The following is a 14,527-nucleotide window of genomic DNA, read 5'->3' as shown; positions in this document are numbered from 1 at the left end:
CCCATCATTACAGTGTTAAAAGATGAGTGACTCTGCATAGCATCCTTCCAAATGTCCCTTTGAACAGGTTTGCTGTTTGCCTCAGCCATAATGGTGTGACTCTAGGCCAAGCTGGAGTCTATATTTACTTTTGGGCTACAGTTAAAAGTGCCTGTCATCCATTTGCTGCTGCTTTGCATTTAACAAGCCCTCCTAGAATGACTCGTGGATTTCTGCATGTGTGGTAGGAGGTGAGGAGCCACACCTGAAGTCACGTCGATGCCCACACAGATGTGTCTCTTTTAGGTGAGTCCTAGAAAGAATCAATTAAATAAAGAAATGGAAATTCGAAATTGCAATGCAGACAGTAGTTTTTCCTGAGCAGTAACTCTCACTTTGACAGCGGATACAAAAGAAAGATCACAAGAAAACACAACTTGGAGACTTTAAACTTTGCCATGCACCTATGGCAAGCTTTTTTTTTTTTTTTTTCTTCCCAGCGTGTCTCAGACGATAACACAGCCAGGAGAAGTCGATTGCACTATTTTTGTCATAAGTGCTTGTCAGTGAGGGCTTGTCCTCTCCTGGAGCGTGGTCAAGGCACGAGTCCAAAAATCCAGTCTCTGGCTCAGGCCGGGCAGGGAGCAGGGTGCCCAGCAGAAACCATGCGCCCTTACAGCCCAAGCGTGCCCAGGGGAGCCTGGGGTTGCCTTTCCAAACACATTCTCGCTAAGTTTAAATATTGAGGCACATCTTGTGATTATACTTTCTCTCTGTGCTGTTTAATGGCTCCTCCTGTTACTCCCGATACATCAATACAGTTCTGTATATTATATCACCACTAGTCGTTAAGGTAAGAATGAAGAGGAAAGGCAGAGTCAATAGCAAACCCCACTCACTGTACAGTACAGTAAATAGGGACCTCTCGGTGCACAGCCACACCGCTTCCAACGGCCATGTTTGTTAGCCCTTTCCCCTGATTCTTTTTTCCTTTTTTTTTTTTTTTCCCCTCCTTCCCCCCAAGCCTAGAGACCAAAATAATCTTGCTAGGAACAGTCATAACAGGCAGAATTTCAAAGTGCAAGGAAGATGATAAGAATAGATTTCTACAAGTCCTGACCACGTGATTTGCGAAATAATTAATTCAGCACGTCCCTTAAGAAACACGGAGTCGTCATTAATCTGCCAAGCAAAGGACTCTATCAGACTTGAAAACTGAAGAGATCCCAAGAATATAATATACAAAGGGTGCCGTCCCTCTCCCTGCACACCTAGCTCTTGGGCAGCTGCTGAAAAAGAGACTCCCGGTACGTAAATATTTTTTACTTTTATTCCTCCTTATTTAAGCCTTAATGAACTCAGCTGTCAAACACTTGACAAATAGGGCACGCTGCTTCCTGATTTCCAGCGCGGCAGCGGCCGGGAACCGGACCGGGCGCAAGCGATGACCTTTGCTTCCCAGGGAGCGGGGGAAAGGGGACGAGCGCGGAGCGCCGCGGAGCAGAGAGGCTGATGGCCACACCGCCTCCCGGAGCGGCGGCTCGGCCGCGGCTGCCTGCGCGGGGAGGCGCGGAGCGCCGCGGAGGAAACAATGCGGCTGTCAGGGCAGCGCTGCCCGGTCCCAGCGGCGGGGAAAGGCCCTCGGCTCCCTCGCAAGCGGGGTCGTAAATTTTGCCGTGGGTCTGTGACAGCGGGGCCGGGCGCGCCTTCCCCCGCCGCCCGCACAAAGGCCGGCTCCGGCCCCGGCCCCGCAGCCCCCGCCGCTCCTGCCCCGGCCCCGCTGCCCCGGCGCGGGGCTGCAGCGGAGCCCGGCCGCATCCAGCCCCCGGAGCGGACACGCCGGCTTGCAAGTCCCCGATCAATAGCTCGGACTGGGGAAAAATAGCATTTTTGTTTTTATACAAAGCCACTCTCGATAAAGTCCATAGGATACGGACGAGTGTGAGATTTCTCTGTGAAATCCCAGTCAGCTGGAAATGCCTCCTGCAAACAGGATATTCTTTATTATCCCTTGCTGGAGTAATTTCTAAAACCCCTAGATTGTAGCTTTTTATTGCTTCCGTTTCGGTGGCAGGACAGAGACAAAGTTTCCTATGTTATGAATTATACATTCAAACAATAACACATTAATTCAATTATTCAAAAATGACAAATGTTTATGTGCTGTGGTAGTGACTAAGGAACAGATTCGCTACTTCACGAGAACTCCTACATTTTTATCAATGAAGTTTTATATTATCCTATTGGGCCGGGAAAGAAACCAAACTCCACCAAGACACGCAGTAAAATGGACCTGAACATAAATCGCAACCCTTTCATAAGAGCGTTTATTCTCGCATATAGCCCGGGCTATTTTATCAGTTTGACAATTGCCGGAGTTGTTGTTATAAATCATCATAAGTAATTCCTGAAAGGGTGCGAGGCTGCTGGGGGGCGGGCGGAGACTGTAAATCTTTCTGTTTTATTGCTCTATGAACATATGCTCCGATTGAAGAAGTCTTAGATCCTTTACTGGAGACAAATTCGCGCAAAGCTGGAGTCCCACCAGCCAAAGGATTAACAGTTCCTTAATACTTTTTCAGTCCCCTTTACCATATCTTAATTCTGGCGTTGGTGGCAAAGGTGCTCCTTTCTTTCAGCCGTCCTCCATTTTCACGTTAAATGTGCCTGTGTTTTCTTTTTCTTTTTCTTTTTCTTTTTCTTTTTCTTTTTCTTTTTCTTTTTCTTTTTCTTTTTCTTTTTCTTTTTCTTTTTCTTTTTCTTTTTCTTTTTCTTTTTCTTTTTCTTTTTCACTAGACTCTGAAAAGGCACCAAAGGGCTGTGAGGTTTTCTCCGAGGGGTTCCAAACTGCCCTCCAAAAAGGCATTTTCTTCTGAATCCTCTTCGTGTTCTTTGCTCGTGTCCAGCTTTTCCCCTCTCACTTTTGTGTAGGAAGCTAAAGACCTCTCCGTCATCCAAAATGTCTAAACAGCGGCCAGAATTATGTTCGGCTTTGTGTGCATGTACACAAGTATGCAGAACACGCTGTGCGTGTAGGGGTTCTGTATGTACACACAGACACGCGAGCGCAGGGGGCTCGGCAAAACTACCCAGACACCAAAATATATGGCTGACTGCAAAGGATATAAAGAACCATTACCTCTTACTTGAGGCGAGATTTAAGTGCATCGTTTCGAAGAAATATAGGATTATAAATCCGAAGCCATACACAATAATTTACATTGAACTTATGTTTCCATCACTGGACTCCAATCTTTTTATAACTGGTTTGCAAAGTCAGGAAAAGCAATGTAATTTAGATAAATGTTACAATGCACTTACGGTTAGTATTGTAAGGTAATACGTTACTGTCACATCCCCATGCTTTGGATGGTAATGAAATCATAGCAGATGTTAGATTAGGTGTGGTGTATTTATAGCTACAGATATGTTACAAAAAATCAAACAGAGAAGCTAATACATATATATTTTTTTTCTTTTGCCTAACTGGTGTTGTTGGGGAGCTTTGTGGGCACGCATGACAGATATACACAGGGTTTACTCCATGCCTCTTCATACACACAGAGCAGGGAGGCAGGCTCAGGGCAGACACACACACGCACAAATGTCGTGAGGGTTTTTTCCCCCAGCGTTTGTTTAGCCTCCAGACAGGGGTAGTCCCCGCTGCCCCGCATCTTCCCGGTCCGGAGAAGGAGAAAGCAAAAAGTCGCGCACGCCAGTGGGCCCCGGCGCCTGTCCGCCAGAGCAGCGTGGCTGCGGAGCTGCCCCCGGCACAGGCTCCCGGCCGCAGCTGGTTCCAAATACCTCCTCTGTCTCCGCTGGGAATTTCTGCGCGCTGGGATCATCCCGCGGAATTCACCTTTTTCCCCTGCTCCGCCAGCCCCGCGGGGCGCGTAAGTGCGGGGGCCGCGGTGCGGAGCGGGCTGGGCTGGGCAGCGCGGGCGGGCGCGCAGGGCTCTGGGGGCCGCCTGCCCGCCCCACGGGGCCCGGCGCGGCTGCCCCGCTGCGCGGGGGCGCGGGGAGCGCGCCAGCCTCGGCCCCGGCGCGCTGCTCGGCGATCACGTGGGCCAATATGCCTGTATTTTAAGGCAGTGCCTATATTTCTGATTATAAAGGGATTTCTCCTGCTCGCCCCCAAAATTCATCAATGGCCGCACGATTTAAAACCAAAACAAAACAAGAGCCGGCCAATTGCTGTCGTTGGTTCCAGGAGGCTGATGGCTAAAGGGTTGTGTGTTGATTTTTTTTTTTTTAAGCCAAACAAATTCCGATTTCCACTCGCTCTCTTTTATTGGTAGTTGAGCCTAAGCCTGTTTTCGTTCTATCGGGAATTCTGGTGTATGGAAATATTTGTAAAACCGCAAGATCAGGTTTAGGAGAGTATTGTCTGCAGACAAAGGGTGAAGGATATATTCTAAGAACTGCAAGCGCAGATCCTGAAAAGTGAGGAACCCAGGTTTATGATAAATTGATACACAGGTAAGCAACTGCATGACAAAATGGGACGTTTAACCGCAGGGGCTGTATTATCTCCTTTGCTCAGAGACGGTCTGGAATTTGTTTGCAATCTCTGCCCATAGTGGCTGCAAATGTATGGAGTGGTCTCCACCTACTTGAACGTTTTAAGCTGTATCTTCTTTTTATTATGTTCTTTAAATAAAAAGTGAACTCATTTCCAAAAGCTAGGGGAATAAGTTTAACCCTATCCTTTCCCCAGTTTTCGGTGGAAGGGAATTACAAATAAGCAAACAAACGAGGGAGGTAACTTTGCTAGATGCTCCCATTGCCAAAGTGAGATTCAGCATCACGTTAATGCGTTGCCGTGGTTAGCCGGGCAGGGGGTAGCCGTGTTGATTTGCAAAGGGCGATTTAAAATAGGCTCATCGGTAATGTAGCCCCTACATAGGATCTCTCAAATGTTCGTGCCAAGTGTCTTCCCGAACCTTTTTCCCTGGCAGCGCATTCGTGTTCCTTAGTGGCTGTTGTGTTCCTTCCGCAGTTGTTTTAGTACTGCTGTTACCAGTGTGCTCATGCCTTCGAGTTACACATGCGATTTGAAGCACGGCTTGATATTTATCTACCGAGAAGTTTCTTGCCCTGCATTTGTGTGGTTTGATCAATAAGGCGGTGGGAAGATGCCTGGGGGGGACCGGTGCCTCTCTGGGCAGACTGGGGGTCTGGAAGCGGCCACACAGCCTCCCCGCAGACACTTACAGCTCAGCTCCCGCTTGGGCTGCTGCAACCAGCCCGACTCTCCCAGGAACGCCTGTTTCTACTGACTGGTGGCTTGCCTGGAGCCCGGGTGAACTCTCGGTTGTGGCTGTTGTAAAGCCCAGCGTTGTGCTGTCGAGCAAGAGCGTGTGTAAGGTTGGAACGGACCCTGCCCTCCCCGAGTCACCCGGGCGAGTCCTCGGCGGGGGTCGGAGTGCCCCGAAGGAAATAGAATGGGAGGCCAGGGAAGAAGGAGAAAGTTAGGGTGTTCGTTAATTTATTTATTTATTTATTTATTTATTTATTATTTTCTGTTGCGCGTTGCTCTGCTCGATCAGAAGTTAAAAGCACTGAACATTTTTCTTAGCTGTATGCCTCCAAGCTGCTGGCCTGCCAAGTTAGTCAGCTGAATCCAATTACTGCAAGCAGCATTTCATTTGGCTCGATGGAAGCACTCACTTATAACTTCACCTAAAATTTCAATAATACCTATATTGGTCCCACGCCTGAATAATTCTAAAGATTTCCCTGGGTTCAGCTCTGGGAACGTCTTCTCTGAGCGCTGGGAGACGAGCACAACTCCAGCGTGCCCAGACTCCTCTCTCCACAGTACAAACTTTGGGGGTTATTCCTGTGGCCATGGAAGTCTTGGTATTTGGCCACGCTCTGGCTAAATAAAGCATGTCTAGAGCTAGAAGGCTATCGCTTGTGAGGCTGAGAAGCTGCTTCAGAAAGGGATGAGAAGTCGATAATTAATTAGGCACAAAATGAAAACTTACCGTGTTAATCAACAGCGGCTAACAATGACTCGGTTTGCAATATTATGATCTCTCCGCTCAGGGGCTAAGGTGCAACCCACTTTAGGTTGCCTTCATACACCGTGTAAAGTGCTATTTCTAATGAATTCTCTTTAAAAAAAATAAAGCACTTAAAGTTGACGTACGCCCACGTGAATACATTATATAAGACGTTACCGGGACAGGCCTGGGCCAGGAACCTGAGCGAGCATCATGTGTAATCATGAAGCTCCACTTCCCTAACTCCAGTTTGCCAGCATAAATTAAGGTGATTTGGAAGGGGAATGTAGCATCCTACTGAGTTTGGTTAGGGAGAGAGAAGACTTGGTGGAAAGTTGTAAGATCTGTTGTGGTGTGAGCTATCGGAGGCGCTTCCGTTGGTTGTTCATTAAGTGGTGAGTTATTGCTATACGAGCCAAAGGTCATTTCAAAGGCTTATGGTGGCTAGATATCGTCTTTATAATGACCTAGGCTTCTTTGTGGGGGATTTTCTAGCACTCTTAAGTTCTTAAAGTCCTGAATCGACACATTGCACAGACAAAGGCAAAATACTAATTTCGAGACGCAAATGTTTGCAGCGCATTTTCAATGCTGGGACTTCTTCGCTTGTTTTTCTCTCGGTCTTATTCGGTGTCTGGGGGGAGAAATGGAGAGAGACCCGCGCTAGCTTCGTTTCCGCGGAACTCCTCGCGGGCCGTGGGTGCGGGCGGCCGGAGAGGTGCTTGCGACCCTCGAAGGTGCCCGCAGCTGCCCCGCAAAGGCGTTCCCTTTCCCCCGTGGGCTGGCTGCTCGGGAAGGCAGGCATGGGTGTGCGGGCCCGTCGGAGCGGCTGCCGCAGGCCGCCCTGCCCGGCTCCCACCCGCAACCGGAGCATTTTGCACGTTTGTTTGCTCCCCGCCTCTCTCAAAGCTCTATTAATAAATGAAGAGAAACATCTACCCTTTGTCTGGTAAAAGATCTGACGCGGACGGAAAGACACGGTGAGGGGCTGCGGACGAGATGTGCATTTATTAACAAAGTCCTAAGGAAGAAAGTCCAAAACAAAGCAGTTTCCGCTGAGAGTTATCACTTCTGTTGCAGGTCCGTGCCCACGGATTATCCAAAGGAACCTGAAGATCCTACTCACACAGTTAAAGTCAAAAATCAAGAAAAAACGTAAGTTTGGTGAGTTCTCTAAATTTCCTTTTCCATCCATCTCTCGCTTTCCCTATCGCGACAGGCCCGTCGCAGGGAGCACAGCCCGGCCCCGGCCCTGCCCCGGCCCGCGCCCGCCGAACGGGGAGAGCTGCTCGGCGGAACCCGGGCGGCGGCGGCGCCCCGTCAGATAAAGAGCGGCCCGCAGGAAGCCCCGCTGAAAGCCGCCCCTGTTCCGCGAAGTCGGGCCCGGCTGGGGAGCAGCGAAGGCCCAGACCCAGCCGCGGGGAGCGGGTGGATCCCGGGGGGCTCCATAGCTGGTTTAAGAGGCCCCACGGCGGCCACCGCTCCGTGTCTCGCAGGGCCCGTTCGCGCTCCCCAGAGCTCTCAGAGACGGGACATGCCCGGCTCGGGCGCAGCCCCAGCGGTGGGTGCCCGGCTGCCCTGCTTGCGGCCGGGCCCGGCGGCGGCCCCAGCGCTTTCCTTATATACAGGGCTGCCCCGGGCCGGCGGCCGGGAAACGTGCCGAGCGGGGGATTCTTTTGCCGGGCTCCCTCCTACGCGCCGGCTGCTTTGCACTTCTGAAAGTGCCGGGGCTTGGGAAGTGTTTTCCTTTTCATTCCTGGCCGGAGCGTTTACTGCCACGGCGCTAGCAGTCATAAATTTTGCTACAACCGCAATGACAGGTGCATTGATATGCACCCTGAGAGCTCCGGCTGCTTTAATAACCGCTTCGCTGGCCGCTCTCACCGCCTCTTATTTATTCGGTATCATATTAGATATCGATCCGAAGCAGAATTAAGTGTAGTGGAAGTTTTAGTAGAGAACTGCTTAATATGAAAGTGTCGGGAGGAGAGCGGCTGGCAGCGGCGGGCCGGTGTCAGCCTGGGCCAGCCGGGGACGCCGGGGCTCCCAGCTGCTCTCCGGACACAGCCGTGAGAGGCTCGGCATCCCGCGAAAGCACTGGAACCAGTGGCAGGACAAAAAGTCCCATTATCATGTGCGACGCCTAACAGTTCAGATGAGGTTAACCTTTCTGGAGAGGAAGAAGGGAAATCTGAAACACAGACATGGATACTTTGCGGTTTCCTACCCTGGGTGCCTCCAAGCCCACCTCCCACGGCTCGGCCTCACCATTTGGATGTCACTATTTTTTTTTTTTTTCCCCTGTAGGCTCTTTCTGGCCAAACCACCAAGTGTTGAGCCCTTGCTTTGGTGTTACCTATAAAAACATCACCCCGGGCCTTTTACTCGTGGAAAATCAAACCCTGGATGGGTCTCCCTCTCCCTCTTTCTCTCCCTCTCTCTCTTTTTAAGATCTAAAGATGAGCCACCAAACAGTTGAGCATTGTCCATGTGATTTATGGCCCATAGCCTCCTTTTTAGGTTCAAGCAGAGTTCACAAGCAGTTGGTATTTCAGAAAAGAAATAAGGCTTTTAACAGCTTAACAGCAATATTCTTTCTTAAGATTCTGTGTATTCTTTTGGGAACTATATTTCACAAGGCATATAAAAGCCTACGCTTAAGGCAGTGTTGTGCTAACAAAAGTCCTCAGTCCAGACCGGTCCCGAAAATGTAGAAGACAGAAGTGGGAAAAGAGAGACAGAGTTATTTGGACAAAAATACGTCCAAGACTCGTCAAGATTATTACATCGTATTAAAACTCATTTTTATTGCCACCGTCCATTTCTGCAGACTTTTTAAACAAAAATTTTCCAGGAGAGAAAAACAGTTCCCGTTCTGTCAGCTTCACAGATCATCTCAAGCTTTTGTTTAGGAAAGAAAAGGACCCCGGCGGTCTGTGACACGGGATAAACCGCCGAGAGCGGCTGTGAATCGCAGCTCGCTGAGGTTATTTTCACTTACAGAGATGTGTTTCCCGGTGAATTTTAGAGAACAGATCAAGGATATTTGGCGGGACCAGCGGTACTTGCGAGAGAAGGAAGAGTACTCTCCTAATATTGCATGAGTATAGGCAGGAGAACTATAATTGTCGGACATTTTTTAAAGATTTCTAGCCACTTTTCTCTGGTATATTAGTAAGCTTAAATCCTGCAGAAATACAAGGAAGTATCAAGATATGTCGATTTACAGACTTATATTGTCAGGTGAAGTATGTGCTAATTTACAAAATTACCAAAAGTGTCAGAGAAAACCCCTATCCCACAAGAAAAATAGGAGCAGGGAATATTAAAAAGCCGCACCAAAATTGCAGAACATTTCCATCTTGTACTAAGCACAGAGAAGTTTTGGGAGCAGCAAGGAGAAAGGTAACAGCACCCTGCCTCAAAACATCTGCCCTAAGGGGACCGTGCGCTTTCGGTGGGAGCGGCCTCATGTGGCAGCCGGGGGGCGGGGAGGGGAGAGCCATAAGTTTGCCGGCCGAAAAAAGAAAAGAACCCTCTAAAAATTATCTCAAATGTCTCAGGTTCTTTCTACTGGGTACAAATAAAAGGGACGAGAAACGTTGGGTGAGGGAATTTAATTCATTACAGAATTAAAATAGGGGAGCTGACCTGCGACTTCCTTTATAGTGCAAAGTAAAGGGAGTGAATGGCGCCGGTTATACTTTAACTCTGGAGGAATCCGGGGAAAGAAGAAGGGCGGGTTTACAAAGGGGACGGGATTTTTCTGCCTCTGCCCGGCCGCAGCCCGGGCTCCATCCATCATGTCAGCCGTGCAGGGCCGTGCGCACGCGTGCCGGGCGGGGGGCGCGATGCTCTCGGCCGAAATGGGCCACTGGCTCTTTGGGGACACCACCCAGCACAGTTGTCACTGAGAGAGCTTGCCCACAACCCGATCCAGCCAAACTCGAGCGGGAATGGTCCAAAGGCAAAACAAAGCAAATAAAACATCCCCCAAAATGCTTCAAAAGGTGGCCTGTAGGATGTCCCGCCCATGTGCTCTGTTCCCCCGCACCCTGGCTCTCGGGTGGCTCTTTCCCTGCAGTGGCTCGGGTCCTTCCCTGGTGTGCTCTGCTCTCTGCTTGGTGTGGCCCAGTTTGCCCTGACTCCTGCCTGGTGATCCTGCTCCTCCCTTTTCGTCCCCTGGTCCTTCTTTGGGTCCCCTGCTCCTTCCTTGATGTCCCCCAGCCCTCCCCTGGATGGGAGGCCGAGGCCGAAGGTGCCGGGGTGCGGGGGTGCTGGGACCGGCCCGTGCCAGCCGCTACCAGCCGGTTTCCCCCTTTAAAAGTCATTTTTGTGTCCCTGCTGTTTCCCTGCCCAGGTGGCTGCGAGTGGCCAGGGCCGAGGACGTGAGGCGCGGGGCGGCGGTCAATGTTATTTGAGCGGGGGCCGCGGGCCTCGGCGATCGCAGAGCAGAGGATGCAGAAAGCCGCCTACTACGACAACGCGGGGCTCTTCGGGGGCTACACCTACAGCAAGGCCGACGCCTACCCCTACGGCGCGGCCCACCAGACCTACGGCCAGGCCGGCCTGGACGGCGAGTACCCCGGCTCCGCCTGCTCCGTCCAGGGCTCGGCGCCCGGCCGCGCTCCGGCCCACAAGGGCAGCGAGCTGAGCGGGAGCTGCATGCGGCCGGGCGGGGGCGGCCCTGGGGGCAGCCAGCCCCCGGGGATCGGCGAGCATCAGCCCCCGGCCCTGCCGCCCTCTTCCCCGCCCAACCCCCCTCCCAGTGTGCCCCCTCCGAAGAAAGCCAAAGGGGGCCCCAACTCCTCGGGCTCGGCCAGCGCCACCCTCAGCAAGCAGATATTTCCTTGGATGAAGGAGTCCCGGCAGAACTCCAAGCAGAAAAGCACCTGCGCCCCCCCAGGTAGCCCAAAACCCCCGCCCCGACCCACTGCTCGCCCGGAGAGCAGGGCTGAGTCCCTCGGGCTGAGCGCCTCGGGCTGAGCTCCTGCTCCGGGCCTTGTCTGCTACTCCTCTAGCTGCCATCTCCCTCCTATCACCCCACCCCACCCCGCTGAGGGGTCCCAGCCCTGCCGGGCGCTGCAGGTGGGACAGGCTGGGGGCGGGGTGCCGGGGACGCCTGGTCGGTGTCTCTGGGGGGAGGCAGCTGCGGGAGGGTGTGTATGGGGCAGGGAGGAGGGGGAGGCCGCCCCCGGGCCCTCTGCACCCCCTCCCCGGGCGCCGACAGAGCGAGAGGGTATAGCAGGTTTCCAAGGGACCCCGGGAGGAAGGGGGGGCTGTCTTTCGTGGGGGGAACCAATGTCTCTTTGTGCCTCTTCCCCGCAGGAGAGAGCTGTGAGGACAAGAGCCCCCCCGGGCCGGCCTCCAAGAGGGTGCGAACAGCCTACACGAGCGCGCAGCTGGTGGAGCTGGAGAAGGAGTTTCACTTCAATCGCTACCTGTGCCGGCCACGCCGCGTGGAGATGGCCAACCTCCTGAACCTGACCGAGCGGCAGATCAAGATCTGGTTCCAGAACCGCCGGATGAAGTACAAAAAGGACCAAAAAGCCAAAGGCATCATGCACTCCCCCGTCGGACAGTCCCCGGACCGCAGCCCCCCTCTAAGCGGCCCAAACCACGTCGGCTACTCCAGCCAGCTCCCCGGCGTCAACAGCCTCAGCTACGACGCGCCCTCGCCCACCTCGTTCGCCAAGTCCCAGCAGAGCATGTACGGGCTGGCCGCCTACACGGCGCCGCTCAGCAGCTGCCTGCCGCAGCAGAAGCGCTACGCGGGCGCGGAGTACGACCCCCACCCCATGCAGAGCGGCGGCGGCGGCTTCGCCAACCCCAGCCTGCAGGGCAGCCCCGTCTACGTGGGGGGCAACTTCGTGGACTCCATGCCGGCCTCGGGCCCCATGTTCAACCTGGGACACCTGCAGCACCCCTCCTCCGCCAGCGTGGACTACAGCTGCGCCGCCCAGATCCCCGGCGGCCACCACCACGGACCTTGCGACCCCCACCCTACCTACACGGACCTTTCCTCTCACCACACCTCTCAGGGACGGATGCAGGAGGCGCCCAAGCTCACGCATCTGTAGCGGGGCGGCGGCCAGCGGGCCCCGCTCCCCTCTCCATTACCTCACTTTTCTGACGGGACAGTGTTACTGTGCTCTCGAGTGCCAACAGTATTAGTGGATTTGTCTCCCTTAGCAGCTCCCTTCTTTCTTCCGCAGCCCCGAGTAGGTCCGTGAGCAGGAGCCTTTCTCTTAGAGCTGTTTTAAGCATGACAGTGCAATATACTGCCAACCGAGGACTGATAAGCTGGTAATGATGTACTTGAAGGTAAGTCTTAGAGATGCTGTAGTGTTAGCAGCGCGTCATGCTGAGGTGTTTTAGACCAGTCGTGAGCCGTCGGAACTCGCCCGCGCGTAAGCTTATTTCAGAGAAGTTAATTTATGAGTTCTTCCGTAACGTAAGGATCGCATTGGACTAAATGATATGTATTTATTATTTTAAGCGAGACATTTTTTGTATCACTGATTATTTATCCTCGTCTTAATGTATTTATGTGGGTATTTGTAGAGTTTCTTCACCAATACTTCGGGAGAGGGATTCAGGTCCGTGGTGACTTACGTTTCACCTATTTAGTATAATCGGTCTGAGCTAGTTGAGAGAGTAGTCTTGAACAGTTGTAACAGTGGCTGGTGTTTGTAGTTTATGTAAGGATTAATTAAGACAGCAAGTCGTAAATCATTAATAGAGTAAAACAAACTGTGGCATCACACAAAGAGCCGTTACACTTTAAAAAATATTGAAAGTATTTTTAAAGTATTTATTTCTAATCGGCTGGCCCCACTCGAGCGCCTCGGTGGCTTGGCCGGCAGCTGGCTCGGCCGCGTGAAGCCACCTTTAGATGGAGGCGCAGCCGCTTTGAGGAGGCGATCTACACAGAGGGGCTCTTGGCCATCTTGTTTCAGATCAAATCCTGAATATGAAAACCTCGGTGAGGTTAACATTTATTTATTGGCTGGATATGTATAGCGCATATTATTTCGGTGGGATGTTTTCTTTTCTTTTTTCTTTTTTTTTTTTTTTTTTTAATTACACTCTGGCTATCCAAAATAGAAAAGAAATTAGAAGCTTAGAAGGCAAAAAAATTAGAAACCCTCTGATAGTGCTAATTTCATTAGGGTCTCCATAGCAATCTGTGCAGCAGCTGCCACCTCCTTTGTTATTTTTATACTGTTGTCTTTTACTAACCATAAATCAATTTTTAGACATCTTTGGAAGGCCGAGCTTTTCCTCTTGGTTTGTTTTTGTTTTTGTTTTTTTTTTTTTTTTTTTCATAAATGTAAACTTTGAAAGAAAATTGACAATCAGATACACACAGCCGAAGGGAGACGCTGAGACGGGGCGCGGGCAGGGGCTGGGCGGTGCCGCCGCGCTCCCCCGGTGCCCGGCAAGGACAGTCCCACCCGGCCTGACCGCGGCAGTGGGCACCGCCACCTCCCCCTGCCACCAACAGGACAGTTAACACGGGGAAGAAAAAAATAAAGTAACGAGAAGATTAAAAAAATAGGAAAAAGAAAGGGAACGGTGCTCTGAACCCTCGTGTTTCCTCCTCTCTAGTTACACGGCTGTATTGAACTCGCTGGATTTACAGAGATACTTCTTTTGTAAACGCTGTGATTAAAGTCTCTTCCTGACAGTATATATTGCTCTGAGAAGACTATTCTTGTCTCTTTCTAAAAGTGTCGAGTTAAATATTAATCCAAACTTCTATATTCCCCACCAAAGCTTCTGATGCATCGCTTTCCAGTTTGACAAACACTGCAGCTCCTACTCCATCCTCTAATGACAGACCTGGCATTCCTATTGTGAGAAATATTTTGCCACCTCCCATTCTGGTCAAGACAGACAAGTTTTCTTTTATTTATTCTTCTTTTCTTTCCCATCCCTGCTTTCTTCCTTGCCATTTGGTATTTTTGTTCAGCTGAGCACTAATGATTCAAAATATTACTTAGGGTTTTGTTTTCCCCTCTGTGAGATTTCAACAATGCTGTGCTACAGTGAAAAGTGTATCTTTTGTTAAATTCCACTTTTAACCAAGCAAATTTGGATATATGTGTTACAGATCTGTAAACAAAACAGAACAGAATAAAATTCTTTGTTTGGAGACATATTTTAACCCTTTTAAGCCATACAATTGTATTCTATGGAAGCACCACCCAGGAGTAAATAAAACATACAAACAACACAAAAAGTAATGCTAGACACCACTTGTGATTTATACTTCTGTAATATGCCATAAATATATACATATGTTTGTCTCTCCAAAACTTTCTGCCATCAGTGTGCCCACAAACAAAATTCTCCATGTAGGTTTTTTTGTGTGTTCTTGAAACACAATATATTTTGCTTCACCTGCTTCTATCTGTGAAACAGCAAGGCACCACCATTTCTGCAGGACACCCAGTGTCCTTCTCCCTTTTGCTTTGTGCTCTGCAGGCTGTTAGTCAAACAGTGTCTGCCCTGACTTACACTATTAGTCCTTCATT

General features: G+C 50.9%; 1 protein-coding gene across 3 annotated transcripts; it reads left to right on the top strand.

Annotated features, from left to right (window-relative positions):
* Nucleotides 1–10,397: 10,397 nt before the first annotated feature.
* On the top strand, nt 10,398–12,067 carry HOXD3 (homeobox D3). 3 transcript variants are annotated; one of them, XM_066553655.1, is made up of 2 exons: nt 10,398–10,893; nt 11,316–12,067. In XM_066553655.1, exons 1-2 carry the CDS (start codon nt 10,398–10,400, stop codon nt 12,065–12,067), a joined length of 1,248 nt encoding a protein of 415 aa, XP_066409752.1. The 3 variants fall into 3 exon arrangements, with proteins under 3 accessions (XP_066409752.1, XP_066409753.1, XP_066409754.1); XM_066553656.1 differs by having other exon boundaries at nt 10,446–10,885; nt 11,293–12,067; XM_066553657.1 differs by having other exon boundaries at nt 10,809–10,893; nt 11,319–12,067.
* Nucleotides 12,068–14,527: the final 2,460 nt, after the last annotated feature.

This window comes from Molothrus aeneus, chromosome 7 (genome assembly GCF_037042795.1).
Source record: "Molothrus aeneus isolate 106 chromosome 7, BPBGC_Maene_1.0, whole genome shotgun sequence".
Classification (NCBI taxonomy): domain Eukaryota; kingdom Metazoa; phylum Chordata; class Aves; order Passeriformes; family Icteridae; genus Molothrus; species Molothrus aeneus.
The sequence above is the reverse complement of the archived record's forward strand: the minus strand, read 5'-3'. Positions and strand labels throughout refer to the sequence as shown.

Bases quoted from the DNA above. Each gene is read 5' to 3' on its own strand.
- HOXD3 (XM_066553655.1), top strand. From the start codon at position 10,398: ATGTTATTTGAGCGGGGGCCGCGGGCCTCGGCGATCGCAGAGCAGAGG. The intron at 10,894-11,315 runs GTAGCCCAAAAC...TCTTCCCCGCAG, and splicing joins AAGCACCTGCGCCCCCCCAG to GAGAGAGCTGTGAGGACAAG.